Raw genomic sequence first — 27,233 nt, forward strand, 5'->3', positions numbered from 1 at the left:
AACTGACTGATTTCTCTTTTTCAGAAGATAGAGACTGGGAAAACTGCTGATTGGGAGTTTATCTGTCTTTTCAGGCAGAGCGTCCAGAATGTGATTTTGGAAAAGGGAAAGACCTAAATTATGAGAATCTGTGGATACATTTGGCTAGAAGATGAATATGAGAAGCCTGAGAAACAGACACGGTAGTATTTCACAGAAAAATAAGAGGTAAGTCTTGCTTTGAAAAATTTCAATGTTGGGTTGTTATGTTGGAATTAGCTTAAGGTAAAAAACAGTCTTAAGTGCTGGAAACCATGGAGGAGACTGTACCTACATTTCAGAAGGTACCAACTCTTAAAGGAGAAGGTGGTTGTAGAAATAGGTCAAACATTACCAGTAGTGTTTGAAGGGGTTTTATATGGCACTAGTTTATACTTCAGTTAGTAGCTTTTCTCTGTTCACACTTACTGAGCTATATTTTAATACTGAGAGGGACGGATTCCATTGCTCTTATTCACGTTGAGTTGCAGTCAGTGGAACTAATTGTTGAATAAGGTATGCTCAGCATGACGATGGGTGATGGAATCTAGCCCAGTTGGAAATATCTTTTAAACTACTGCTGTTTTAGAGAGCAGCCATCTCAACATAGGCAAACCTAGCATATTGGTTAAAGTGCTTTGAGCCATTCTTGTGGCACATTGCAGTACTCTTATGGATGAATACAGAGGTTGTTTTAAAGTGGTTGTGTGTCCCCGCTCCACAAATGTTAAATTCCATTAACAGAAAGATTGGGAAAGCATCTACATTGTAATGGTCTGTCCCATGTTAGACCACCAATAGAAAGTAGGTGGGCTTTGCAAAAATTGCTATTCAACTGCAGCTGTGTATAAACAGCAGTTTACTGAAAATGTTTCATTGTGCAGTGTTTTTGTAGTAATGAAGTTTTCTGGCATTTATTTTCACTCTGTGGCATACTCTTCTATCCAGCTTTCTTGGATGAAGAAAAATACTGGTGAAGTTTTGTAAACATATGCAAAATCTCTTGGAGAATAATACCAACATACTTGGGTGGTGAACTGAGGAATAAAATGGAGATGCAAAGAACCATTTGTAACATTGAACTGAATTTATTTTCAAGCATAATAGGAGTATCACTTACAGTATTACATAAAAGTGTGAGGCAGTCTTTCAATAAATCAAACCCCAATTGCATAAAGGATGTTCTGTATAATGACAAAAAACCCCCAAACCCTAGCTGCAGGCAGCTGGTCTAGCCAGTTGCTCTTGGGTGACCTTGGGAGCCAGGGTAGAAAAGGCAAGGCACTCCTGCAGGAGACCAAGGAAAAGAATTCAGACACCTCTGAACTTCTGCACTTTAACCAAGCTGGCTAATACTGCCCCAGCTGAAAGGCAAAACTTAATGAGTGGCTGCTCTCTCTGATGCAATTCTAGTTAAGTGTGCTGCTTTTTCACTAGGATCTTATGCCTCTATTTGGGACCAAATAGGGAATACAAGAAATAGGAGGAGTACCATAGTAATACCATAACTGTGCTAGCTGAAATAGGGGTCTGTAAGATAACTAAAGCAACCCTCCTAGGTTAAGTCTGGACAGAGCCCTAGAGCTAGTGTCTTCAGTGACACTTGCAAAGTACCCAGTAGAACCTTTAAAGATCTCAGCTAATGAGAACTCCTAATTTATCTCTCATGTGTTTTCTGACAATGAGAAAAGCCAACTAGGCACATAACTATAGAGAAAACCAGCGTGTTTTCTTATACCCAGTGTTGAGGAAATGTTTGCATCCTTCATCCTGAAGAAGTATACCACTAGGAACAGCTGATAAGTAAATTATTTCGACTACTTATTTAAATTGCTACTATGATAGAAATAAGAAAACTTTGTTTTAAACCAAGTCATTTTAAAAACAACTTCATTATGCTAGTATACTTGTTAGTAATACAAAATATCTAATATATGTATTCAGGAATATAAAATATTCAGGAATATAAAACTAAATATTTGGATTTTCTGTTACAAAGAAGTTTCCTTGTACTAAGGGTGCAGTGGTTTCTTTTTTTTTTTTTTCCATAAAAATTATATATTTTTAAAAATTTGCACTAAATAATCCTGTTAATCATTTAAAACAGAAAAGAATCTTAAAAAGCTTTTGGCTTCTAGGAAGAATTGCATAGATAAGTGTGACTAGTGCTGACAATCTAGGTAGCTGGCAACCTTGCTATCATTTAAACAAAATAACGGCATGGGCTAGATTTTGAGCTGTGACTCAAGAGAGGATGAGGGGGCAGGGCGTAAAACAGGAGTGATACAGGATCATGTCTCCTGAGTTCTGGTCCCAACTCCACCCTCTGTACAGGTTTGCCTTAGGAGCTGCCCCGTAGTAGCCACAGCATTAAAGGCCCTCCCTGCTCTGCTTCAGTTTTGCTCCTGTCCCATCGTTACACTGTGGCAGCATCGCAGTGCAGTGTATGGTTGCATATATTGGCCCTATGCCATTTCTGTGCTGGGAAGATTCTCTCTGGGGTCGCTTCAGACCTTCTGCAGCTCCTGTGCACTGCTGCAGAGGCTGGCAGGGGCTGCAGTGATCACTAGGCTCTGGCTCTACGCTTGTTCTGAACTCTTTCTGCAACCGGTCCATGAAGTAATCCCCAAGACTATTCCTGCCATCTTGGGAACAGTCAAGCCTGCGAGCATTGGTCAGTAGATCTCCCATTAGCTTGATCTTCCGGATTTTGGGTGCAATAAATTGCTTCTTCATAGTGCTTGCACTATGAGGGTCTGCATTTTCAACACTCAGGGCATAAAGCTCTTCAAAGTATCGTAGCATAGTTTTCCACTGTACCATTGCTAATTCCAGGGCTTTCATCAGACCGACTGCATAATCACAGTTTGGTTTCTAAAAACAAAGACAGAATTATGTTTATTCAGAACAGTTGATCTTACTGTATTCATCAGTGGTTTCCTGCAACTTAATTGCACTCCAAACAAGTTGTACTAGGTTTTTTCAACAACTCCTGGTCTGGAGCATCTACTTTTTGCAGAGTGCCATGGCTGTGAACACACTCAAGTAGCAGGGCCCAAGCACTTTTTCAAGGAATGGATTTAGATAGCAGCAGCTATGCCTGAGGAGCATTGTTACACCAGGAAACCCAATCATAGAATGGCTGGGGTTGGAAGGGACCTTAAAAAACCATCTCGTTCCAATCCCCTGCTGTGGAACACCTTTCACTTGACCAAGCTGCTCAAAGCCCCATCCAGCCTGGTCTTGAACACTCTAAGGGGTGGGCCATTCACGACTCTGGGAAACTTGTTCCAGTGTCTCACCACCCTCACAGTAAAGAGGTTCTTCCTAATCTAAACCCACTCTCTTTCAGTACTGAAAGGTCACCCTAAGGTCTTCTCCATTTCAAACTGATTATTTAGAAAGATTTTCACAATGGCCTTTTTACTTTCTACAGCTTAACAACTGCTATGATGGACCAAAGAAGAGCATTCTGTATTAACTATTTACAGAAAACTAATTTGGTAGAGGAGAATCAGCCCTTTAGTCTTAAATAAATGAGGTGGGTTATTTTTTCCCCTGAAAACTCTGAGTTACTGTTTTGCAACTGTGCACCTGTGCAAGCCCAAGTTAAATCTGTAGTTCCAATTCTGTCCTGAGCTATGCTTTAGCAAATCAACTACTGCCTTAAGCTGGATGTTTCTTCTACCTCCTTCCTTACCACCTTTCTTAGGTGCTAATCATGTCTAGGCTTCTCCTTAGTGTGAAGGAGACAAGTGGGCAGTTTCAGCACAGTTTAAGGAGTCTCATAATCTGTTACAGCACACTAGAAATAGTAGTGTCCAGCTGAATAAGAGAAAAGGAGAACACTGTTCATATTCTTTTAGGCTAGAATGCAACCACATAGTGTTAGGACTGTATGTCTGACAGTTTCTAAGCATCACAATCGAGAGCAAAACTGAGTACACTGTCAGGTAAATTATATCTGGAAATCTCATAATGGATGAATACAGAGATCTGAAGTACAACAATATAATTCAATAAGGTAAATGGACTGCAGCTGCTTGAAAGCTTGTTGTCTACTACCCACCTGGATGGTTTTAGAACAGTAGTGGCCTCCTCTTTCTTGCTGATACTTCATCAATGCCTCTGCGGCTTTTCTCTCTTCCAGAGCTTGATGCAAGAAGAACTTTGAAATATTTGGTAGAGCCACATGCGACTGATCAAAATATTCACCCTAAGCACACAAAACAAGAGCATTAAGATTTGCTGGAGATGGGACTCACTTGCAGAACAACCTGGCTTTTTAGAACTTTGGAGACCTTAATTCAAAGGTCACAAATTTCTACAATAAATGAAGTAAGTAATTATGTCCTGAAAGGAAAAATGTCTGTACTTCTACTAGAACTCCTGCTCTTTAATACTGGACAGGCAACTGTAGTACTGATGTCACTCTCTCATTAGCAGTCAGAGATCCTCAAAATGTTTTATTTATGAGTGGTTAGCATGTGTGCGTTTTGTAATTGTGTTTTGTCTAGGGTTTTTGTTTTGTTTTTTAAACATACTCTCAGCACAGCAAACATAAAATTTATCCCTGCAGGTCAGCATTCCAATCAAAAGTTGGCTTTCAGAGGTATGAGAAAGATGATGTAAATACCAAAAAGAGAAGAAGCATAATTTCGTATCTATTTATCAGCTTCATTATGGATGTTATTCCAAAATAATGAATACTGCTACTTAACTATTCTGTATACACTTTCATTATACGTAGCTCATGCCTAGGAAGGCATGTCAGGAGGGACATTGGAGCAAGTCCAGAGGAGGGCCCCCAGGTTGACTGAATTCTTTCCTATGAGAAAAGGCTGAGAGAACTGGGATTGTTCAGCCTGGAAAAGAGAAAGCTTCAGGGTTACCTGACTGTGGCCTTCCAATACCTGAAGAGAGCCTACAAGAAAGATGGAGAGAGCAGGTGGTGACAGGATCAGGGGGAATGGCTTCAAGCAGAAAAAAGGGCAGGTTTAGATTACATATTAGTAAAAAATTGTTTACTGTGAAGGTAGTGAGGTACTGGACCAAACTGCCTAGGAAAGATATGGATGCCCCATCCCTGAAGTGTCCAAGGTCAGACTGGACCTCTCAGCAACCTGGTCTAGTGGAAGGTGTCCTTGGCATGGCACTAGATGATCTCTGAGATCCTGTCCAGCTCAGGCAATTCTGTGATTGCAGAAGTATTACAACCCTAAATCCACTGCAGGCCTTGTTCTGTTCTGGATGGGAAAACAACTTTAACCACTGCCATATTTAACTTTGCTAACAGATCTATCAGCTCGTACATTAGAAGAGTTTTATCCATGGCATTGCTGTCCCATAAAAAGAGTGTATTAGAGACAGGGAGCGAAGGAGAGCCACCGGGCTTTGAACACTGGCTCTGCACAGCTCCCATGGTGTGGAGAACGAGAGGCAGCAGCTGTGATTATGCCAAGAACCAAACTGAAGGAACTACAGGTTCCCTAAACATGTGTGTGCAACACAGCAGAGCTTTTGTCTCTTGGATATAACTCAGAATACCTGTAACTGTGTGTATCAAGCAATTGGTTTGTAGCCTCCCTAGGAGGGGTAAGGAACAAGGATGTGCATTTCTTAAGTTCTGCTTCTGCCTGCCTTCCCTGCTTTCATCTATTACTCTGCTTAAATAGGAAATACATTCATTTCAGTTATGTTGCTCTGTTTAGAAAAAAAATGAAGAAATGTTAAACACACAGTACAAGTTTATGTTTATTTGTTCTATTTGTATGGCCACTGTGACATATGTACACATGTGGGACCACAAACTCTTCAAGAGAAAGTACACACTGGAATGTTTTATTAAGAACATTCACTGCCATTATTTGCATAGCCCTTGCTTCCTGAAGTCACTCACTGATGTTTCTGTTGACAGGATAGTCAAGATTCAGTGTTTTACCATCAGTTCTTCAGTGCAAGTGAGAGGCATGACTTCAAGTGGAGCACAAGTTAACACATCTACTTAACTGTTAAGGTAAATCTTTTATGTCAGTAATTAGAAATTGACTGTGGATAAATCAAATCTAGACATGTGAACATCCTGAATAGTTAATTGAGCTTTCTCCATCCAATCCTGCTGCCAATCACTAGAATTTTTTTTTATCATCTACAGGCTTAGCAGGTAGAGGGTTTACTGCATACTTAAGTTTTTATTGAACTAATACTTGACACCAAGCTCAATTGAAGGATCTTGGAGATATATTCAATACAGTTTACTGCTTCCCAGTGGATGCTTAGCATCAGAAGGTATGGCACTGATCATTCTAATTTTTATATTTTAATGGCTGTGTTAAAATATATGTTGCCTTAACACGTGATAGGTAGCCAGATGTAATTTTGGCACGCATGTTACATGGTATCAGAGATAATTTTTTTAATTTCATGTCCAAAGTTCATGCTATGGAGCAAAAAACCCTAAGCCGGCAGCGACATCCACAGTTAACCACACACAACTATTTTACATACGAAGTTTGGGGTAAAAAAAGCCACTCGAGTCATACTCCAGAGCTGTTAGCATTCCCTGTTCCTGTCCCTCTTTCCACAGGCAGAACTCTGTGAATTACCCAAAAATACACGAGCGCTCGTTTCATCGCCCGCGTGATGCTACAACCTTCGTCGTTGTTTTTGCGGCCGTGTCGCCGCAGGGGCAGCAGCGACTCTGGCAGGGAGAGCCCCCAAATACCCTGGGTCTGGGAACAGACACCGCTCCGCCGTCCCTGCCCCGCTCCGAGACCCTCCTCGCCCCGCCGCCGGTGGCTGCCCGGGCAGGCGCGGGGGGTCCCACTCCGCGGCCCCGGCCGCCTCCCGCGCCCCGCCGCCCTTACCAGCGCCTGCAGGCAGTAGTGGAGCTCCAGCTGGGCGCCGGTGACGCCGCAGAGCGCCTCCTCCACGGCGGCGGGGAAGCCGTGGCGGACGCGGCTGGCGGGCAGCGGGCGGTGCGCGGGGCAGGCGGGCAGGGTGACGCGGGGCCGCTTGGAGCGCGGCTCGGCCATGGCCGGCGCCGCCATGGAGCCAGCCCGCCGCCCCGCCGCGCCGCCTCATATAGCCCGGCCACCTGGGACACACCTCGCCGCGCTCCCCGGCGCCCGCCCGCCCTCGCCGGGGGAGGAGGAGGAGGAGGATGCGGATGCGGGGGGGCCGGGCGGGTGCTGCCATTTCCTGCGTGCCCGTGGGCAGGCGCCGAGGGGGCTCTGTCCCCTCACGGCGAGTCCGGCGCCGGGGGGGAGCGGGCAGGTGCCGGCCGGGCCCCTCGCTCCACTGCCCGTTTGCGAATATCCTGAATAGTTAGTGATCGATGTAAAACTGTAAAGCAGGCGTGTTAGCTTGTGCTCCGTTTGAAGTCGTGCTGCGCACTTGCTCTGAGGAAGAGGTTATAAAACACTGAATCTTGACTATCCTGTCAGCAGAAATATCAGCGAGTGACTTCAGGAAGCAAGGATTATGCAGATCTTGCGATGAATGTTCTTAATAAAACGTTCCAGTGTGTATTTTCTCTTGGATGGTTTATGGCTGCACATGCTTTGTGGTGTCACAGCTTTGCAGTGTTTCAAGATACTGTGAAAATATAAGAGAAAAACATAAACTTGTGTGTTTAACGTTTCTTCATTTTTTTTTCTAAACAGAGCAACATAGCTGAAATGAATGTATTTCCTATTTAAGTAGAATAATAGATGAAAGCAAGGAAGGCAGTCAGAAGCAGAGCTTAAGAAATGCACATCCTTGTTCCTTACCCCTCCTAGGGAGGCTACAAACCAATTGCTTGATACACACAGTTACTGGTATTCCGAGTTATATCCAAGAGACAAAAGCTCTGCTATGTTGCACGCACATGTTTAGGGAACCAGCAGATGAAGATCCTGTAGTTCCTTCCGTTTGGTTCTTGGCATAATCACAGCTGCTGCCTCTCGTTCTCCACACCATGGGAGCTGTGCAGAGCCAGTGTTCAAAGCAGTGTAACCTCGTGGCTCTCCTTCACTCTTTGTCTCTAATACACTCTTTTTATGGGACAGCAATGCCATGGATAAAACTCTTCCAATGTAAGAGCCGAGCCCCTTTGCAGGCGGTCGCGTTTGGCATCTCCAGTACCAGCTGCTCTGCTGCGTGTGAGAGTGAGGTGAGGCTGGGCCGAGGCTGAAGTGGCTGGTGGGAGCACACAGGCAGAGACAGTCCTGGGGAGGGAGCAAGCTGTGGAAAATCCTGGGAACTTTGTGGTATATCTATGTACGTCTTGGCTACAGGGCAAATTCTTTAGCCTTTTTGGTTTAGCACTAAAAATGCTGGTGCCGAACCGGTGATACCTAGGCAGTGTAAACCATCTTCAGTATTTTAGTAACTGATAGTCCTTGGTTTGTACAGTAACTTCAAAATACAGATTACTGGTTTTTTCAACTGCTTTACTGTATGGATGGAGCTCAGCATGTTATTGCTTGAGCATTTATGTACGTTTAATAGATTCAAAAGAGTGGAGTGGAAATATGAGTAATCTCAACACCTTTCAAAATTGCTAAAATTCTGTTCAGTGACTTTGTTTAGTAAGCTCAATGTTATATGCCGTTCTGTGGAATATTTTTCTAGTAGATTACCCCACTTCCCCACAAACCCAGGATGCTAAGGGCAGAATCATTTCCATTGCATGTTTGAATCTGACAGTTATTGGATCTGACTACCTAGAGCAGAGCACGCATCATCTAAGAGCAGTCATGTAAAGATGTGAGAACATTGCTCATGAGAAACTTAAGTAATTCTAGTTCAGCGCCTCCATCTTGTAAGCTATTCAGCTCTTTGTTTGCAGTAATGATCCATTTTTTAATTCTCATTCTTCATGCTGCATTTAAATTAGAAGTTTCCCTTAAAAAAACCTTTAAGTATTTAAGCTTTTGTTTAATTTAAGCATTTGAATAAAACTGCGTGAGCCTAAAGTATACCTGCAATGTTTGCAAGGCTAAAGTAAGTGCCTAAATTAATTGTTTCATTCAGTTTCAACAAATTCATTGGCAAAACACTTGTTTTCAATAAGGGTCCTCTTTGTCACTGGAGCTCCTAGGGACTTTTGCTGGGAAGATGTACTTCTAACAGTTACCTTTTAGCTCTTTCCACTCCAACTGTTCTTGTTTTAGCCATTAAAATAGCTATTAGTGTTTCACTATTCCAGAATAATCCTCTGACTGCCTCAGAAGAGGAAGAGCAAGTGTGGTGCCTGTGTGTGCATGCATTGACATCCCAATCGAAATAAATGCTTGATGACCTCCTTTCTTTGGCCAGTCTGAATAATTTGAAGTGTGAAATTGCAACAGAAAGCAAGTTAGCTTTTGTCCCCCTGGAAAAATCTGTAGTTCTGCTTTGCTAAGTGGGCATTCATGACAATAATTTCTGAGCATATCAGCTCACAGAGGCTTGCATCTCTATTAGTGGATTTCAGTCTTTGGAAAACAATAAGTTACTCCATTTCAGTGATGGAGAGGTAAGACACAAAGGCATTGCTTAAGGCCATTTATAATATATGGAGCTGATCTGAAAACTGACTAAAATTCCTTAATCTCCATACCCCCTCCTTAACCCCTCTTTTTATGAGGACACCATTAATTTATTTTGCTTTGTGCTTCAGAGAACTAAAGGAAATACACATAATTTTTGTTGTTATCAAATATATTATGAAAAAAATTCCATTACAAAGTAATGTAGGGATTCTTCCTATATAGGATGAGGTGATGTCACATGCTTATTGTATCTGGACTGAGGAAAGTATCATCTGTTTCAAAAAACTTGTGATCTCAAGTCTTGGTTTTCAAGAAATGCCGTATCCTGGGGAACAAGCGCTTTGCTTAGTTTTTTAATTACAACACCTCAGCACAGCATAGGTGCCTGCTATCAGGTGAGCTTGCTCTTGAGATAGCTTGCTTTTTTTCTCACCTGTCCTAAACTGAAGGTGTTGATGTCTCTCTCCCAGACTGTGTGCTGCAGAGAAGTTACTACCTGCCTGGGGTAACAATGTCTGCATGTGACCGTGATACAAGTCAATCTGTGTTAGAGCCTTATTCCCACTAAGTCCTGGAGTATGAAGGTACTTTATGGATTTCTTCGGTGAACTGATGTTGGGGTGAAAATGTTTGGACACTGAGTGATCCGGACTGAGGGAAAGCAAGAACAGATAGTTATGTGCAGGTCATTGCAGAAAGGGTTGATGACATCTGTAAATAGAGTTTCATCATGCCTTGATGAAAGATGTCTTTTAATTTTTAGGATTTGGCATGATTTTGGTACAACGCATTTTAAAGTGTGTTGAAAGTGTATGGCAGAGTGGAAAGCCAAACCACCACAGTGTGGTATACAGAACTGCAATTAAAATTCCAGCAAAATAAACTCTCCTGCATGCACACCCACACCTTCCCCACCCCTCTCCACCCCTTCTCCTTTTTATTCTTTGGCAGAGTGCAGCAGAGAGGACTGTTAATGTCAGTGAGATTTAACAATCCTCTCAAAGTATCCTTTCTTGTGAGCCTACTTTGCAAACATTTAGTTGTGTCTGGCCATTTTCTGCCTTGAATCTCTCATTTAAAGCTAGGCTTTTTAGGCTGCACTTTGTAATCTGGAGTTGATATTGTTTATTCTTTCACCACAGGTAGTAAGAGTTGTGGCTGTTGCTTCTACCCAGCTACCATCTGTTAGCCTCTTTCTAGCTGTGATGGATTCTTCATATGCTTTGCAAATAGTCCATGTAATGTTACCAGACTTTCTCTCATGTGATCATTCAGTGCCCATCAATAGCTATGATGGAAATGGAGGGAAAAAGTAATAAATAAATGTATGATATGTGTGCCTGTGAAATAGCCTTCTTCATTCATCATTTTGTTTTGTAATTAAGTGAAACCAAAGCTGTCTGGCAGGAAATTAAAAATTATTCATATGAACACCCATGAATTTGCAATTGCTTTTATTGGACTTGAAGTCACTTAACCCATTTTTCTTATGCTTTTCTGTTCTCAACAGGTGCTTCATCTCACTATTTTATCCAATCTCACTATTTTTTACTTCCTTTTTCCACAGAGGAAAAGCCAGCAAGAATTCTGACTTTTCTGGCAAAATTTGTTTTGTTGCCTTTTTGCACTGTTGTGACTCATAAAGTTAAAAAAGAAGCCTGAAATTTGGGAGGTTACTATTTAAGTAGGCATAGCAAAGTAACTTCTTTTAACTCTTTGTAAAGGTAGTCATCAGCAAAACATGAGATGGCCCTCAGGCTGTGAGGTGGACATTCTGGAAAATGCTTTTTGTCTCTATGTCAATGAGCAAATGGAAAGCTCTAGTTTGTTGTAGTGCTGTGAAATCAGCATGTTTTAGTGATGTTTTAGGATTTCCCAAAAGTAAAAGTCTAGACCTTTTGAAGTCAGAGCCGTCTTGGTATCAAACAGAGCAGACAGAAGCCTATTTTTTGGGGTTATAGGTACTGAAAATTACTATGCAGTGTCAGTACCATACTGAAATCCTGTTTGAAAAATACTTGGATTAACTTTAAATTTGAAGTAATTTTTAAGTGCCTTTTTTTGGCATTAGCCTCAAATACTCCAAACCTTAGTTTTCAATTGCTTTCTTTTTCTAGAGTCAAAGATTTTCTTCCTCACGAATATTTTTGTGTTTGCAAAACATCCATTACTGCAGTGTTTGAAGCCAGATGAGATGCTTAAGAATGTTCTTGTGACTGGAAAGAGCATGTCTTTTTCACCTTTACTGAGTTTTCCCACTTTGCATCCGTAGCCTGATAAAGTTGCAACACTTTGCACTTCTGATACAGCTTTTATCTCGGGCAGTTCCTTTCCATAGGCTTCCTTGGCACAAGTCTGCATGGCACAGATATTGAGAAGTTGGCTCATTGCCTTTCTTCTTTTGCAATTCTTCCTTAAGGAACTTTACAAATGCTGGATAACATAAACCATGGTGATATATCTATATTTTATATATATTTATATATTATATATATATATATTATTTTTATATAGATATTTATATATAAATTATAGATATATCACCGTGGTTTATGTTATCCAGCATTATATATATAATATATAGGGAATATATAGAATTCCTTGAAACTGTAATGATTGGAATCTGTCCTTCAAACAGAATATGTCCATAGCCCACAGGCATATCTGTGCTGTGTCTAAAGCTAACACAGGAGACAAGCTTGTAAGAATTTCTGAAATACAAGCAAAGCTTATCTTTAACCTGGTGTCACAACAGTGGTCAGGCGGACTTGTTCTCTCCCTTTGCTTTCACTCTTGCTTCTCTGGACTGCTGAGAAAGCTTCATGCCAACAGCAGGTTTGGGGTCTGTGTGTGGTCAGTCAAGCCTGCATCTCAGCAAACTGAATTGCCAGACTCCTGGCTGTGACTGTTGTTCTGCTCTGACCTGGTTTGCATTTGACACCTTCAGCTTTCACGTTCCATCTCAAGTCCAGTTGCACGTGGCCGTGTTTGTGTGACTGCCTTCATGTGTGTGTAGGCTTCTTAATGATGGGGCTGCAGGTCAAACTAAGCTGAGGCCATTATTTAGCTCATGTCTAGAAGCTGTATGTTACTTAAGCATGTATCACTCTCTCCAGTGCAATTTTAAACGCTGATGAATCACTTACACTGAGTTGCTCTCTCTGTGTCTTTTCTCCTATTTACCAAATCATGAGGTGTGCAGACTCAGCTTCTCAGCTCACCTGTGTCTTTAGGAGCCCAGCCTCTGCCAGCACTGAGGAAGCCCATGGTTTGTCTTGGGCAGAGGCAGCAGGGAGAGCTGGAGCCTGAGGGCTGTCTGTGCTCCCAGCCTGGTGGCTGCAGAGGACTGGCAGACTGGCTGAGTAAGCTCCAGCCTGGCCAGCAGTGTTGGTTGGCCCTTCAGTCACCATTTTCTCTTATAAATACACTTAAGCTATGAGTGGACTATTCATTTGACGTGGTACTGGCTAATACTACTAATTTGATTTTTATTAAAAGGCTGTGCTTGGGAGTAAGTTTGAATTAATTGTCAGGGTTCATCTGCCTCTGAGATCTTGCAAATGTTATTTCAAGTCACATTTAAATAAGCATAGACCAGCAAACTTAAGGCTCATCCATACAATCTGTCCATGGTATATCATAAGTCCAGTCACTAACTGCAGGTTGAAACTACTAAGCCTCAGCACTGGAGCATATTTAAGGGGGTTCTGTGGAATTTCTGAAAACATGTGGCTCGCCCTAGGCAATGAGTTGCATAAGGGAGTTGTGCAATGCCAAACTGCCTAAAGTCTGTTATAATTTGCATACCTTGCCTTTCTATTCTATCTTCCTTTCGACAGCTGCAGGTAAGAATCTGTACTTACTCTTGGACAAATGAGAAAATAAGACTTGACATGCTGAAAAAGGCAGTGGCTTTTTTTTTTTTTTTTTCTTTCCACAGCCTGTGCCATCTGAAATCAGTGATGCAGGTAATGACTTCCAGGCAATGTAAACTTCAGTAAGTGCTCCAGGTGGCCCTTGAGGGAACATTAGACCTACCTCTTTGAGGTGAGCATAAGGTGGTGCACTTTGTACATGCTTGGAATATCTGGGCTAGCAAAGTGAAAAGATTAGTTCAGTTGGTTAGAGCATGATGCTAATAAAACCAAGGCTGTGGGTCCAGTCCCTGTCAGGGGCCATTCACTGGAGAGCTGGACTTGGGTCCCTTCCAGCTCAGAATATTCTGCAAAATTATTCTGTGAAATAAACTGTGGGCAAGAGATGAAGATGCAGAAACCGTTTATTGTCTTGCTGCTCTGTGCTACTGATAATCAGTGTTCATAAAATCCCTGCTAGTACCAAGAGCACCTGCTTCTGAAGTTCAGGTACTCCTAGGAGTTAACTGGTTTGACTAATGCCATTTGCTACTTGGCTTGAGAGAGAAGAAACTAATGGCACAGATGTGGTAAGAGGAGTGTGAAATGTTTGCAGGTGAAGAGGAAATGATTCTAAATACTTTGGCTTTTGCAGTCACCAAAAAAACCCAAATGAACCCTTTTCACAATTTTTGTGAAAAAGAATCCTTTCAAAGTTTAAGGGAAACTGCTTGAGAAAAAAAATGTCAAAAGGTTCTTTATTTGCAACTTTAATGTGAACATTAATCAGCTAAATGTTTGTTTTAAATTTTTTGTTAATATGAAGTCAGTGGTGGTGAATCAGGCAAAGCAGAAGTGGATAATTTCACTCAAATGTCATAGACCTTAAAGGCAGTGCTAAATTCCAATGAATTAATTCTTCTTCTAGTTCCAGTCAAAAATGACCCTCTATTGCTGCTTTCTGCTCAAAAAAACCTCTTCTAAGCCATTTAAATTGTGTAAGTGTTGTGATTCCCTAGGGTATCTCATTTTCTGTGTAATTCCATTGTAATGGCTTTAAATACATTACAAAAATCTCGTAACAATAGGTGTTATATTCTAGTCTGTTTGTGGCACTATGTCCCAGGCAAAGTCTTTTGTGCCAACTTGCAGGGATCAAACAACTTTTTTTTCAAATTCAGGATCTTTATGGAGAGCACTTGCTGAATTGGACATTATCCTCATTTCACTGAAATCATGGGATAAAACTCAGAATATGTTTGGCTCCTATCACTTAAGGCAGTCAGCACCATTAATTGGTAATCTTGGGAGTTTACTTAGACTGGTCTTTAGGTCACAGTGGCATTACTCACAGTGATGTAGTGAAATGCTTTACTTTTTGATTTTTTAACCACTCCAGTTGCTATCTTTTTTTAGAATTTAAAAATTACTGTGCTGAGTATTTACAAATTTCACAGCACATTTTGTTCTCTGTTTTAAATCCCGCATACCGAGTGCCTGCCTGGGGCAAAGACCAAAAAAAAAAAAAAAAAAGCTAGCTTTGATACTCCAAAACTGGCTGAATAAATCCCGTGCAGCTGGCCTGCATGAAATGTGCCCAGTGACAGCAACCGCAGCGAGGATTCAGAGGGTTAGGGAGAGCTCTGTGCTGTCACATGCTTGCAGTGTTTTATTGCTTTGGCTGGGAAGGGCAGTAACGTGTGGGTATCCTGACTGCTCGGTATTAAGCGTGCAGAGCGACTGCCCTGTGGTTTCCTCGGGCATGTGTGTGGACAAACCTGATGCACGAGTGTGCAATATTGCCTTCTGTGTATGTTTGTACATGCTTTGGTGTTTTCTGACTTTGGAGCTGTGGTTAAAGCCTCAAAGGGAATCCGTGAGTCTGCAGCAGCTGAGAATACTGCTAGAATTTCTAGCAGTGGATGTTCCTGTGTGGTTGTGTGTCTGTCCTATCGCTGGTGAGGAAATGGCACTGCCTGGCCTGCACTGCAGTGTTTGTCAAGGGAAATTCTTGGAGACCCATTTAAACAGTCAGGTCAACACAGTACAGTTTACACTTATGTGTGCTTGTGGATGAGATGCCAGGAACTGTTATGGAGTGGAGACTGTTTTTTCTGCCTGTGCCGTTCTCACCACCAGTTCTGTTCATCCAACTGTCTCCACTTGGCTTATTTGTGTAATATAACCAAGCTGAGACATAGTTCCAAGGGGAAAGTTACTTCAATCTCAATCTTGGAAAGTCATGAATTAAAAGTTCAGGAAAATAATTTTTGGAATACAAGCTATAAAGACTGGTTCACATGACCAACTTGCAGTTAGGTCATGTTTTCCTCTAATAGTGCATCAACAGGAGTTTGGAAAGGCTGCTTTTTCTCCTGTTGCTTTTGGCAGTGCTCTGTGGTGCCACTTTTGTGAATCCAGCTCCGTTCTCAGGTTCCAGAACGCTTCCAGGTTCTCTAGGAAAAGTAACTGCAAGGAGTGAGACCAGATTTACAGAACTGACCTTTGGAGCTCAGAATGGCTGGACTCAGAAAAGAAGAAAATGTAGAGGCTCTCATTAATACAGGCATTTATCAGAAATGCACTAAGAGGGACTTATAAAATTATGAGATTTGTGTGTACTGGGTGGTAAACAAATTTCCAGCAAAATGAGATAAGAATAAAACTTTCCTTGTATCCAGTTTGGCCAATAGCTGCTTCTGTCAGGGTTTTTTTGCACTCTTCCCATGTCACTGTGTAGTGGTCATATATTGAAATTACACACTGGCCTATAGGGACCGCTGGCCTTAGCAAGTGCATGGCGATTCTTAGAATGCCTGTGCTGAAAATTTTCTCTTAATGGACCTTAATGGGGTTTGGTTTGATTTGTTCCAGAATGGCATTGCCCTTGGTCCTGTTGATGTATGCTCGTGATCTGGACTCCAGGATTCAAGCAAGGCTGAGGGACAGATATTGTCAGGCAACGGTAAGATTGTGTTACCTATGCAGAGGAGGATGTTGAAATCTGGTATATGTAGCTTCTGACTTTCAGTTGTTTGGTCTGAAGCAAGGGACAGAAAAGTTTCTTTTCTTTATTGATGTAAGATCAGTTCAGAGCAAAAAGAGGAGGTGAAAAATCCTTAGGAAAACTAGAAAGAGAAGCAGCACTGAGAGTGGGCCAAATATTTTACTCGTATATGTGAGTGTTACTCATATAACTTCAAGAGAGTACATGCTTTTACTGTGCATGAACCAGCTGAGGACTTGGCCCATAATGTCCTTTATAAAGCTCTGATTCCTCCCCAAATAGTTTTTCCCTCCTTCTTCAAAGAGGCACCTGTTGCTGGTGGAGTTGTTGATGATACTGGATTAGTGCACATGCAGTCAGCCTGCTTGGCCTCAGCCCTTTGGACCCAAAATGAACTCCAGCTGCTGTTGCCCAGAGCAGGTGCTTCATCCAGCCCTAGCAGCTGTTTGAATGTAGGCTGTCATGGCCAAGAGGAGGGGGTAGGTCCCCTGAAGACCCAGAGGAAAGACTGATCAGCAGGAAGGAAGGAAAAGGGAGTGTGCCATGGAGACCTGATTTTTATACCCATCAGACAGAAGTTGTTCTAGCATTTCCTTGTGGAAATGCTAGTGGCTGTCACTCTGCATCCACTGAACCTGCCCAGTGCCACGATAGATTATGGTTCCTGAAATGAGGTTGACGGACCACTAAAGACTAGCAGGGCCATGACAAATGATTGATCTCCAAACTGCCAAACCTGTGTTGTCACTTGAAGCTATGATACATGTATGTGATGGTGTGTGAGAAATTTTGAGGGCTGGTAGTTTTTCAGAGTTGTTCGGTCTCTGTAGTCGCTGGTTTAAAGCTTCTGTGAGTGGACCAGCAAAAGGGAGATGGGGCACAGAACAGTGTACGGGCTAATGGTCTGCTACGTGTAACAGTTTGGGATTCACACTCTCACTGCCAGAGGGAAGAAAACAAAACCAGAGATAATCTGGGGTATGAAGCAGGACAGGAGACAATCCCAGGGGAATGGAGGATGAGAAGATGGCCTGGGGACATATAGGCATGTGATGGTGGGGAGGTAGGAGCCAGAGTTTGAGGAGGAGGAGGCACAGATAGCTCCATGCCAGAGGTAAAGCAGCAGCAACCCAGGATTAGAGTGAAGGGGACAGGACAAGGATGCAGGTTTCTTTGAGTAAGGGAATCACTGCCTTCAAAGGGACAAAAGCACCTTGGAATAAGGGCAACCCAGACCTGCAGCAGGAGGTAATAGGAGGGTGCCTTGCAGGGCAGGGAGTCTCACCTGTTCAAAGTCATTTCCGTTTCTGGTGTCGCAATCAGCCCTTTCCAAGTCCCTTCCAGCATGCCTTCAACTTACTACCCATTGATTGTTGTCACTGACTCAGCAGCGGTTCCTGTGCAGTCCTGCACTCTCTAATTATTCGCATGCTGCTGGCAACAGCACTCCTGGCCTCCCTTTCCATGAGCGTGCACTCTTTGTCTGTGCCTACGTATGTCACTGTCAGCATTAACACCGAATTTATTGTGACTCCTTAGTGTTCTATCCTCTTACCTGTATTCATTAAAGTTACCAGAGTCTGCCCAGTTTCTCTGATAACCTGCATGTCCACTTTGTATCCCTGCTCTGTGCATGGTTTTGGCCATATCCTATCAGCCAGGCTTTGTGCATCTTTGTTGATTGCTCAACCAAGTCTCCACTGAACCTGCATGAGGAGGGGTAAATGCTAAGCAAGGACATTTCCCTGTATAGCTATAAAAGGATTATTCAGGCCATATTTCATTACAGCATGGCCTAAGAGCAGGAGAAAAACATGAATATTGGAGGCCTCTCTTTGTCAGGAAATGGGATTTCCGCAGGTGCTCAGTTGCAAATGCTCTGCATGCTTCTAAGGCTTGGCACATGGCATTGCTGAATCCTGATTCAGGATGCAAGAATGTTTCATGACCCCTGCCATGAAAACTGGTGTCTGGCCATGTTTGGAAATCAGCCGTCGATGATGACAGTAGATGAGTATGGGTGAAATGAGCAGCTTGGCTTCAGCACTAAGCAAGACTTGTTAAACATTGTAGATACAGATGTCCAATTCATATTTTGAATAATGAATATTATGAACTTTTGTGTAGCAAGTGGTAAGAAGCTGGATCATCTTTCTTCATCTGCTCACTGCCTTCACAGAATTTGAAAGTGTGACGAAGTATTTCATCCCTTTACAGGATTAGGTAAGATTGGTAACCATAACTCTTGTATAGAATTACACAGAAATACTCTGGACAGCCAAATATATTGATTTAAGATCATCTATGTGGCGGCAGAGAAATTGTTTCCATTTTGGTTTATCCACTTCTTGGGTTGGTCAGGTTATCCAGCTGACTTCTGTTGTTTGTTCCTTTGAATGAAAAACTACTGACGGTACAGGCCTGTACAATTTCTGTCCCAGTGTAGCTCTTCCATCAGGTATTCCTGTTATTCGCTTTGCTTCTGCATGAAAATTAAGGAATAGCACCAAAAATCGACATGAATGAAATTCTCAAGGCTGTTAAGGAAATAGATATATTAGAAATAGGGTGTTTCTGTGCTCATTTTGTTCTCACATCCCTTGGACAAGTCACTGTTACGCATGGAAAGAAACATCGCACACGGTTGTCAGAAGTGTGCAGGGGAGACATCCCCTGACATGCTCCTTGTTACTGTCCCTACGTGTTTGCTACTTTGAGTAGATTACAGTTCTCTGGTGCTGCTGTGGGTGTATCAGCAATAGTTCCCTGCTGCCTGCTTATCTGCCTGGTAGTGTGTGCTCATGCCCACACCCACTGCTGCTTCACTGGTGATGAAGTGGCAGGTGTTGCCCGGCCTCCTTCCTCTGTGCTTCTCTTCCTCAGCCTCCTTGCACTTTGGTATGACTCAAGAATAATGAAAATGCAACTTTTTATTCTTTGGGGAGTAGTAAATTTTTGCTAAAAAACCAAAACAAATGCCATTCTCAGAGTGGCCCAAGATCTGTATTTTAGTGTGGCAGCACATTTAATTTGGTTTTCCAGGTATCTTTAACCACCTACATGTGACTAAGAATTTTTTGAAGCATCTGTCCCTTGCTGATTAAAATGTAATTAGGTACCAAGGAGCTTTAGGATTTAAACCAGTCCAAAGAGCGGTGTAGCAATGTCCAGTGTCGTGTCTGGTTAGGAACAACAGAGTGAAGCAGTTTGTATTAAGTTATAATTCTCTAATTGCTAGATTAAGACTAAGGAAATAAATATCCTGTTAGCGAGCTTCTATGTTTTGAGTATCTGGAAAGCAGAGGGGCTTACTTTGTATGAGGCCCATATTATGCTGTGCAGGGATTCCCAGTTCAGTGTCAAAAACCCTTTTACCATGGAGCTGACAGTTAGCTTGCTGCCAGAGGGAAAACCAGTCTTTAAGTGGTGAGTGCACGTAGCATTAGAAACGGACCTGGACAGAGGGGCAACACACAGTCAGACCGAGTGACATTCTTCACACCTGCTGTGGTGGATAACAGTAGCTGGCTGACTTACCCCATGGCACTACAAGCACAGCATTGTGCTGTGACACAGCCTGGACAGCGATTGAATTACACACCGATTAGGTCTTCAGCTTCTCCCTGTCACTGTGGACAATGGAGAATCAGAGAAGTGGACACGAGAGCTTTAGCAGGCCTTGTGCTCTCGAACGGAGGAGGATTAGTTTGTAAATGGTAAATTGTGTTGGGGCCAAGAGTCGTAAAACTGAACTCTTGCCCTTCTGCTGCCTCAAAGTCACAGGCTTTGCAGAAAACTCCTTTTCCCCTCTTCTACTAACTGCTGTGATCAGGAGAGGGGTGGACATATGGAATCTGCTCCTCCTTTTCTCTGCCAGAGAAGGAAGAAGACACTGGTACATTTGTACAAATTTTGCTCCTCACTATCTCTTACTATCTTTTCTTAGGAAGGGCGTGGGATTAAATTAATCAGTCTTCTGCCATTTCCACAGGGATGCGGATTTGCCTCTCTCAGAGGTGCTGCTGGTTGGTTCACTGCCTGATAGAGGGTGTCTCTAAGACCTGAGGTAACCTGAAGCATACACTTTCTCAGGAGGTCTGCAGCTGGGCTGGAGAACTGCAAACGTTCATCCTTTCACTCCTGTCATCTGCTTCCACATGACTGCAGTGCCTGTGCTGTGCTCTCAGCTCACTCACCCTGAAACGCTCCTTGTGGTGGTTTGTACTGGGCTGCTACAGAGCAGACTTTGCTTTTGGTGGCAGTATCCCTTGTTGCTGTGTCATTTATAGAGAAGACAGCTTCATCCTTGCCTTTATTCCACTGGGACCAGCTGCTCTACCTAGAGGAACCAAAAGTGGCAAATATCCTATATGCTCTTTCAATTTTCTATTGAAAGTCTGCATCACATGAACTTCTCAAGGTTTTCTGAGAGGTAAAGCTTTTTTATTTTTTTAGAAACAAAAAAACCACCAAAACAACCAAAACCACAAACCAGAAACCAACCTAAAACCAACAAAACCAAAACCTACCAAAAGAAAGAAAAAAATAAAAATCAAACCCAAGCTGGAGAAACAGCTGCATCGTGTGGCTGATTTAGTGCATGGGAGTACAAAGCATTCCCACTCTGGTCTTGCACATCCACTCATTGTGCCTATTAATAGCTGTTAGGCATGAGTGTAGATACAGAGATGGGCAGGACTAGTTCTGCCATGTGAACATTTATCTGGTGGCCCCATCCTATTTGCTAGAACCAGAGATTTCACTGTGATAAAGTGGACATCTTAAATCATTTTTGGACGACAGGGGGATGTAAGGTCACTTAAACTAAGCTGGTATTAGGCATTCTCATATCTTGGAGTATTCCAGTAAATAGCAATTTATATAAGCAATGGAAATATGTCCTTCTTAATCTGTAAAAAGAAAAGGACAATCTTAATGATCTATCAGTGCTTCAAATCATCTTAAGGCATATTGATCCTGAATCATCACGGGGAAATTCAGCAGGTGTGTTTTGGTTAGTGATCTAGGAATTTAGATGTGGTTGACTATATGGAAAATTGTATCCAGTTGTATTTATTACTGTAAAAAATGATACCAACTCTCTCTTCCTACAGGCTTTATCTCCTCTGTTCATAGTGTTGGCATTTTATTTTTTAATTTTGTTTTAAACTGAGAAACAATGCATACTGTAAGGTTGTAAGATGCTTTTATGAATATACCATTTAAAAAGACTTCCTCCTGGCCTGGTTACTGGTTTGAATTGAGAAAAGATACTTTTATTTCATGCTTCTGAAAGCAATAGCAGATTTGCTGTAATACACCAGTTCAGAGTAATCTGTTCATAAACTGTCTGTTCCACAAAACTCCCAAACCTCTTGCACCTATTCCCTCTAATAGGTGGTAAAATCGGGTATAAAGGCTTTGGTTTATTTATTGTAAAGCTTGGTAAAAAACATGGATGAGAGAAATTCAGCTGTTGCTCGACATAGTCACTACTGATTACTGAGAATTCATTTTCAAAATTGGAAAATAAGAGCTATTTTGAGTAATCACTGTTGGTTTTAACGCTATGGGGTATTTAAAAGATAAGTTTTGAAGGAAAAAAAAAAAAGAAAAACAGTCATTTATGAGTGCTGATACAGGAATGACAGAGGTTAATACCACTGATATCATGTTGGAACTGTATAGCATTTTGTTAATGGTTATTAATGCCCTGCTGCTGGGAGACAGACAGTGCCAGCTGCCAGTTAGTGTGATGCCTCTGAGGGTGTGCCTGGGCCTCTGCTCAGAAAGCAGAGGGGCCTGAGCAAGGTTCAAGTTTGCTCCCTCCACTGAAACAGGAGGAGAGGAGGTACTGAGAGAAGGTAGTTGCAGCTCCCGCTCCTGTCTATGCTGACTTCAGAATAGGACTCGGAAAGTGAAGCAGGAGCAGCAGACATCTACAGAGCTGCGCCCAGGAGGTAACGAGAACTTTGGTTCAATTCAGATCTTCAGGACTAAACTCAAGATAAATATCCTTTGGAAGAAAACAGCAAGAAATTGAGACAAACATGCATGGAAATGATGCCAGCAGACCTGGGGAAGAAGCCTAGGTTTGTGTAAGAGAGCATTCGAGCTTTGTTCATCAGTGGAAAGAAGTCAGAAATGGTATAGAGAGGAGAAAAGCCCCTGAGAGGAAGGGAAAGGAACTTTGTAATGGAATGATGATGGATATGGAACAATTAATTAGCTTTGACTACATCATATTCATTGTACATCCAGGTTTGTGGGTTTAGCTGCCTCACTTGGGGCTAGCTGTTACTTTGCGTAATACCTTTGAATTTCATACATCATAAGGGAATGAAACAGATACAGAAAAGTGCAATACATCAGTGTAGCATATCAAATTGAGAAAGGCATTTTTAGCAGCCTGTACCGAATGGAGGTTTAAGCCTGTATTAGATTATTCCTTAAGTGTATTGTTGTTATGACAAATCTGAAAGCAGCTAAAAGCATTTCAGTAGATCAAAAAAGGAAACTTTGCTTTCCTTTCCCAGAGCCTGGACCCAAAATGGGATTGCCAGACAGGCTTACATGCCCTGGCCATGTACCACACAATCACCCACTGGTGAAAGTGAGTGGAACATGTGGAGATGAGTTGTAAATCCTGCGGGAGGAACCGGCTTACCAGGCCTCTCCAAATCATTCACCTTCTAGATCTTTGGAAATGCTTGTGTAATGTAACCCGAATAATACACTGAGAATGTTTAGCCAAGAAATGCCTGATGGCCCAAGGACATTTTGGTAATGGTAATTTTGCTGTCTGATGTGCCACACGGACAGCAGGTATGTGTCATATTCTCTTTCATGGTGAGGAAAAAGTAGTATGTCACTACTTATGTCTTCTAAAAGGGAAGATGAATGCTCAGTTCCATGAACCTCAGCTTTGGGGACACAATTTCATTAAAAAACCCCACGTTAATTTTGCATACTCATTAATTATTAGAAATAAATGAAAACATCCATGTAATATTGTACACGTACTCTCCAGGTAGCCTAATATTCAAACACAATGATTTGTACAGGCTCTATCTCCTCAGGTCACTTTTACAAATAGAATTGCCCATGCAAATAGCTCCCCGTCAGTTCCCTTCAGTGCAACATTCTGAGCATGCCTAGCAGGAATAGCAGGTCACAGGGTGCAGTTGTTCCCCTCTGCACAGCATCCTGAGGGATGACGTTGGAAGCATCGTAGCCAGTTTTGGTCTCCCTTGTACAACAAAGCCGTTGTCATACTGGAATGGGCCACCAAGGTGAGGGGCTGTAGTCTGTGATATACCAGTAAAGAAGTGGGCTTACTCAGCCTGGAAGGGTGCTCTCTCTGTCCACAGCCATCTGCTTGGAAAGCGTGTGGAAGGTAGAGTCACATTTTTCTTGGACATCATGATGGGCAAGAGGCCCAAGTTGAAGCAAGGGCAATTCAAAGGAAGTGCTAGGAAAAATATTCCTAAAGAATATGCTAGGCTTTGGAACAGGGACCTAGAGAGGAGGCGGCTTCTCTGTCCTTGGAGATGCTCAGAATTTGTACGTTTGATCGACTAACTATTACTGCACTAATAGTTCTCAATTAAAAAGATAAATGGAACTATTTGCACAGGGCATTTTTTTCCAGTGTAATTTATAGAGCCTTGAGTTCCATGTGAATGGAGAATTTTCTAGTAGACCTTACTTTGTAAGCAGTTGACTTGGCACAGAGTAGTTTTGGGCATGGAACTGGCATGGAACAACAATTGCAATGCCAATAATGTAAATACATGTAGTTAACAGTACTTTCAGTTTTTAAGCCGACAAGCATCATCCATATTAATTTTCCAGTTAAAACTGCAGTTAAATGGTTTGTGTGATTTTAAGGATTCTCTTTAATGGTAACTAACTAAAAGAGTTCATGTCGTTCTTTCCAGTAGCTCAGACTTCTATAATTATTACAAAAAAATTGCAAGGAAAAAAATGTTTAACCAAATGTGACTATTTTGAAGAAACTCAGAATGAAAGTAACACTGGAATTCTGAGTTTCTTTGAGAAAATAGACTCTTACTCATTACTTTCTAATCTTTGATTACTCTTTCATTCTGTTGGTGAATAATGTTTAGAAGATTTCAATTGTAGGGACTCAAGCTTGACTTTTCATTTGCATTTCAAATCTTGGCAAGTCAAACAAAAGCAGAAGCAATCTAGGGAAGCCTCCACTCATTCCAGCACAGTCAGTGCAGGATAGCCCCTGCAACCCAATATATTTCTAGGCTTTGCCTCTCTTGGCATTTTTCTTTTGGGGGTAGGGAGAAAGAGGAACATTTGCCTTTAAGAGTTAATCTCTCATTCTCAGTAGAATATTTTGGGGTCATTGTCAAACTTGTATTTTGCACATTTACTGTTTCCTAGTCAAATAACTGTTGTTATTTATATTTAAATAACCATTAGTTGTTCCTAATTCAAATAACTGTTGTACCAGAGAGAGTACTGGCACAAAAAATAGCAATGCCAGAGAACAGTAGTAGCAAAACTGGTAAATTATTACTTCTGAGCTTACTGCCTCAAAAAATGAGGAGCAACTTTATGTAGATTTGTATTTTCTGAGCTAATGTGCAGAGTCCTAGGCAGACTAAACAAAACCTCAAATCCTGCAAGCTGTTGTTGGCTTTTCCATTGTCTATGGTCATTGTGCACTGAGCAAAGGCAGCAGAAACAGTCAATTAGTCCAGTCCTGTTCCATAGTAGGGGTTGTTACTTAAAATTAACCCAGCTGCAAATGACTCCTTTATTCTCCTCTTTCAGATTAGGTTCACCTGAACCTTCTCCACCTGGAAACCAGGTAGTCCCTAACTCGGTGTTTCACATCTCAGTCAGTTGTAAGTCTGGGACTGTAATTGTAAAAGAGAATGGAGAGATGAGGGGACAGAAATTTGGCTGAGTGCTCTTTGCAAAGATGTGAGACAGCTGCGCTGTAAGTTGTGTTTTTTGCAGTATGAGAGCACTGCACCTGAGTGCAGCCCTGGGCAAGCTGGATGAGGACACTTGGGCAGGTTTGCTGCAGCCAAGGTAAACAGCAGTGGGGGAGAGGCACAGCAGGGTTTGGGTAAGTGCAGCAGGGGAGGCTGAAGTTCATAGAAGGTGTGCTAGTTGAGGTGATCTCCACTGATGCTGAGTTTTTCACAGACAAGCAATGAGCCTCTAAAAGGTGTTTTCATCTTAAAGTAATAAGTAATGAGTACAAGGTAATTTCTGAAGGACAGAATCACTGTATGGCTCAGTTATTTTGGAGGGTTGTGGTTTTGAGGTTCTTTGAGTGTCAGGAAATATGGTAACAGATTCTGCTACCTTTTATTTTGCTTATAATGTGCGTAACTGACTCTTGAAGCTTGATTTATTGTTCTGGATTTGTAGCTGGTGAAAAGGAAGTTAAAAGTAATTTCCAAAATCTGATCTATAACAGATGAAGATCTTGCAGAAAGAAAAGCAGTCGGGTATGTTCCAATGCACTGAGATTTGGGTCTTCTCCTGGGTCTCGCATTATGAGTGTTTAAAATAGTTCACTCCTGTCAGGTTTTGGCTATGTTGGTATTTCCCTCTGTTGCCAGACTAATGTCTGTCTGGAAGTTAATCATCCTGTGTTTGTGTAAACATGAACTGTTTGTCTGGAAACCTGGGTGGAATGGTTGAAGCCATGGGCTAGTTATCAGTGTGTATGACTGCTGTCTACAGAACTGTACATGAAGCTATTTCTGGCTGGGTCTTTGGGGTTTTTTTGAGCTGAATTCTGAGCCTGTTTATCAACCCCAATGTGTGTGTGTGTGTGTGTGTGTGTGTGTGCTCTCCTCCTTTGCTGAAAGAGAATAGGACTTTTAAATTGGTCAAGACAACAAAAATATCAAAGACAACCTTGTGATGTGTTATATCACTTGGATGCTCAGAGACAAGTAACTCCCTAACTTGAAGTAATGTGTGCAAAGTTACCTTCACTAGCATTGGGAAAGCAACAGCAAAAAGCTCACATAAGCATTAAACTGACTTTTAGGGGTAAAGTCTTTATAACGTACCTTTCTCCTAGAAAAAAATTAGTATCCTAAATGGCTTCACTTTAGCAACTCCAGGAGTTTTAGTATCACAGAATGGCGTGAGTTGGAAGGGACCTTAAAGATCATCTCATTGTAACACCCCTGCCATGGGCAGGGACAACTTCCATTAGACCAAGGTTGCTCAGAGCCATATCCAACCTGACCTTAATGCTTCAAGGGGTGGTGCATGCACAGCTTCTGAGGACAAGCTGTTCCGGTGCCTCACCACCCTCACAGTGAAGAATTTCTTCATAATATCTAATCTAAACCTTCCCTTTTTCAGTTTAAAGCCATTCCTTCTGGTCCTGTCACTACATGCCCTTGTGAAAGTGCCTCTCCAGCTCTTTTGTAAGACTTGTTTAGGTACTGAAAGTTACTGTAAAGTATCCTTGGAGTCTACGCTTCTCCAGGCTGAACAGCCCCAACTCTCTCAGTCTGTCAAATTGATGTAGTATGAGAAATGCTGAGGAGAACTTGTTTTCCTGCTTTTCTTCCCCTCTTCCTTACAAAATGGAAGGACTTTCACTCCTGTTACTTCATGGGAGATTTATTAATCCAGTTTAAGCTTTCATATGAGAACAAGTTTACAGAGTTGTGTTGCCAGCTTGATAATATCAGAGGAAGGTGTAATAGCACAAGGGAAAAATGAAGTTGAACACCTCTTAATTAAGGGTGCAAACTGCAAAGCTATTCACACTGAAGGAAATGAGGGGAACTAATTTCGTAGAGCTGAAGATATTAAATA

General features: G+C 42.0%; 1 protein-coding gene and 1 long non-coding RNA gene across 18 annotated transcripts in view; one reads left to right on the forward strand and one right to left on the reverse strand.

Annotated features, from left to right (window-relative positions):
- Nucleotides 1-21,628, forward strand: part of LOC126650715 (uncharacterized) — a 45,087-nt gene extending 23,459 nt beyond the window's left edge. For 8 of the 17 annotated variants that reach the window (XR_007631473.1, XR_007631477.1, XR_007631468.1 and 5 more), the window contains 8 exons: nt 75-207; nt 4,169-4,356; nt 5,936-6,034; nt 6,173-6,306; nt 13,477-13,583; nt 16,265-16,355; nt 18,525-18,620; nt 20,389-21,628. This is a non-coding gene — a long non-coding RNA (uncharacterized LOC126650715). Of the gene's footprint in view, nt 1-24; nt 208-3,454; nt 3,560-4,168; nt 4,357-5,935; nt 6,035-6,172; nt 6,307-10,006; nt 10,121-13,476; nt 13,584-16,264; nt 16,356-18,524; nt 18,621-20,388 lie in introns of all 17 variants that reach the window. The other 9 variants (XR_007631480.1, XR_007631472.1, XR_007631484.1 and 6 more) reach the window with 9 other exon arrangements.
- Nucleotides 201-7,117, reverse strand: LOC126650714 (ferritin light chain-like). Its single transcript, XM_050335847.1, has 3 exons — nt 6,885-7,117; nt 4,088-4,234; nt 201-2,892 (listed from the first exon to the last, which is right to left on the reverse strand). The coding sequence occupies exons 1-3, from the start codon at nt 7,065-7,067 to the stop codon at nt 2,389-2,391; spliced, it is 834 nt and encodes a 277-aa protein (XP_050191804.1). The 5' UTR covers nt 7,068-7,117; the 3' UTR covers nt 201-2,388.
- Nucleotides 21,629-27,233: the final 5,605 nt, after the last annotated feature.

Source organism: Myiozetetes cayanensis, unplaced genomic scaffold (assembly GCF_022539395.1).
Source record: "Myiozetetes cayanensis isolate MyiCay16 unplaced genomic scaffold, myiCay2020 scf6-25, whole genome shotgun sequence".
NCBI classification, from domain to species: domain Eukaryota; kingdom Metazoa; phylum Chordata; class Aves; order Passeriformes; family Tyrannidae; genus Myiozetetes; species Myiozetetes cayanensis.

Coding starts and splice junctions, on each gene's coding strand:
- LOC126650714 (XM_050335847.1), bottom strand. CDS start 7,067: ATGGCGGCGCCGGCCATGGCCGAGCCGCGCTCCAAGCGGCCCCGCGTC. Junction 4,235..6,884: donor ACTACTGCCTGCAGGCGCTG/GTAAGGGCGGCG, acceptor TTGTGTGCTTAG/GGTGAATATTTTGATCAGTC. Junction 2,893..4,087: donor ACTGTTCTAAAACCATCCAG/GTGGGTAGTAGA, acceptor CTTTGTTTTTAG/AAACCAAACTGTGATTATGC.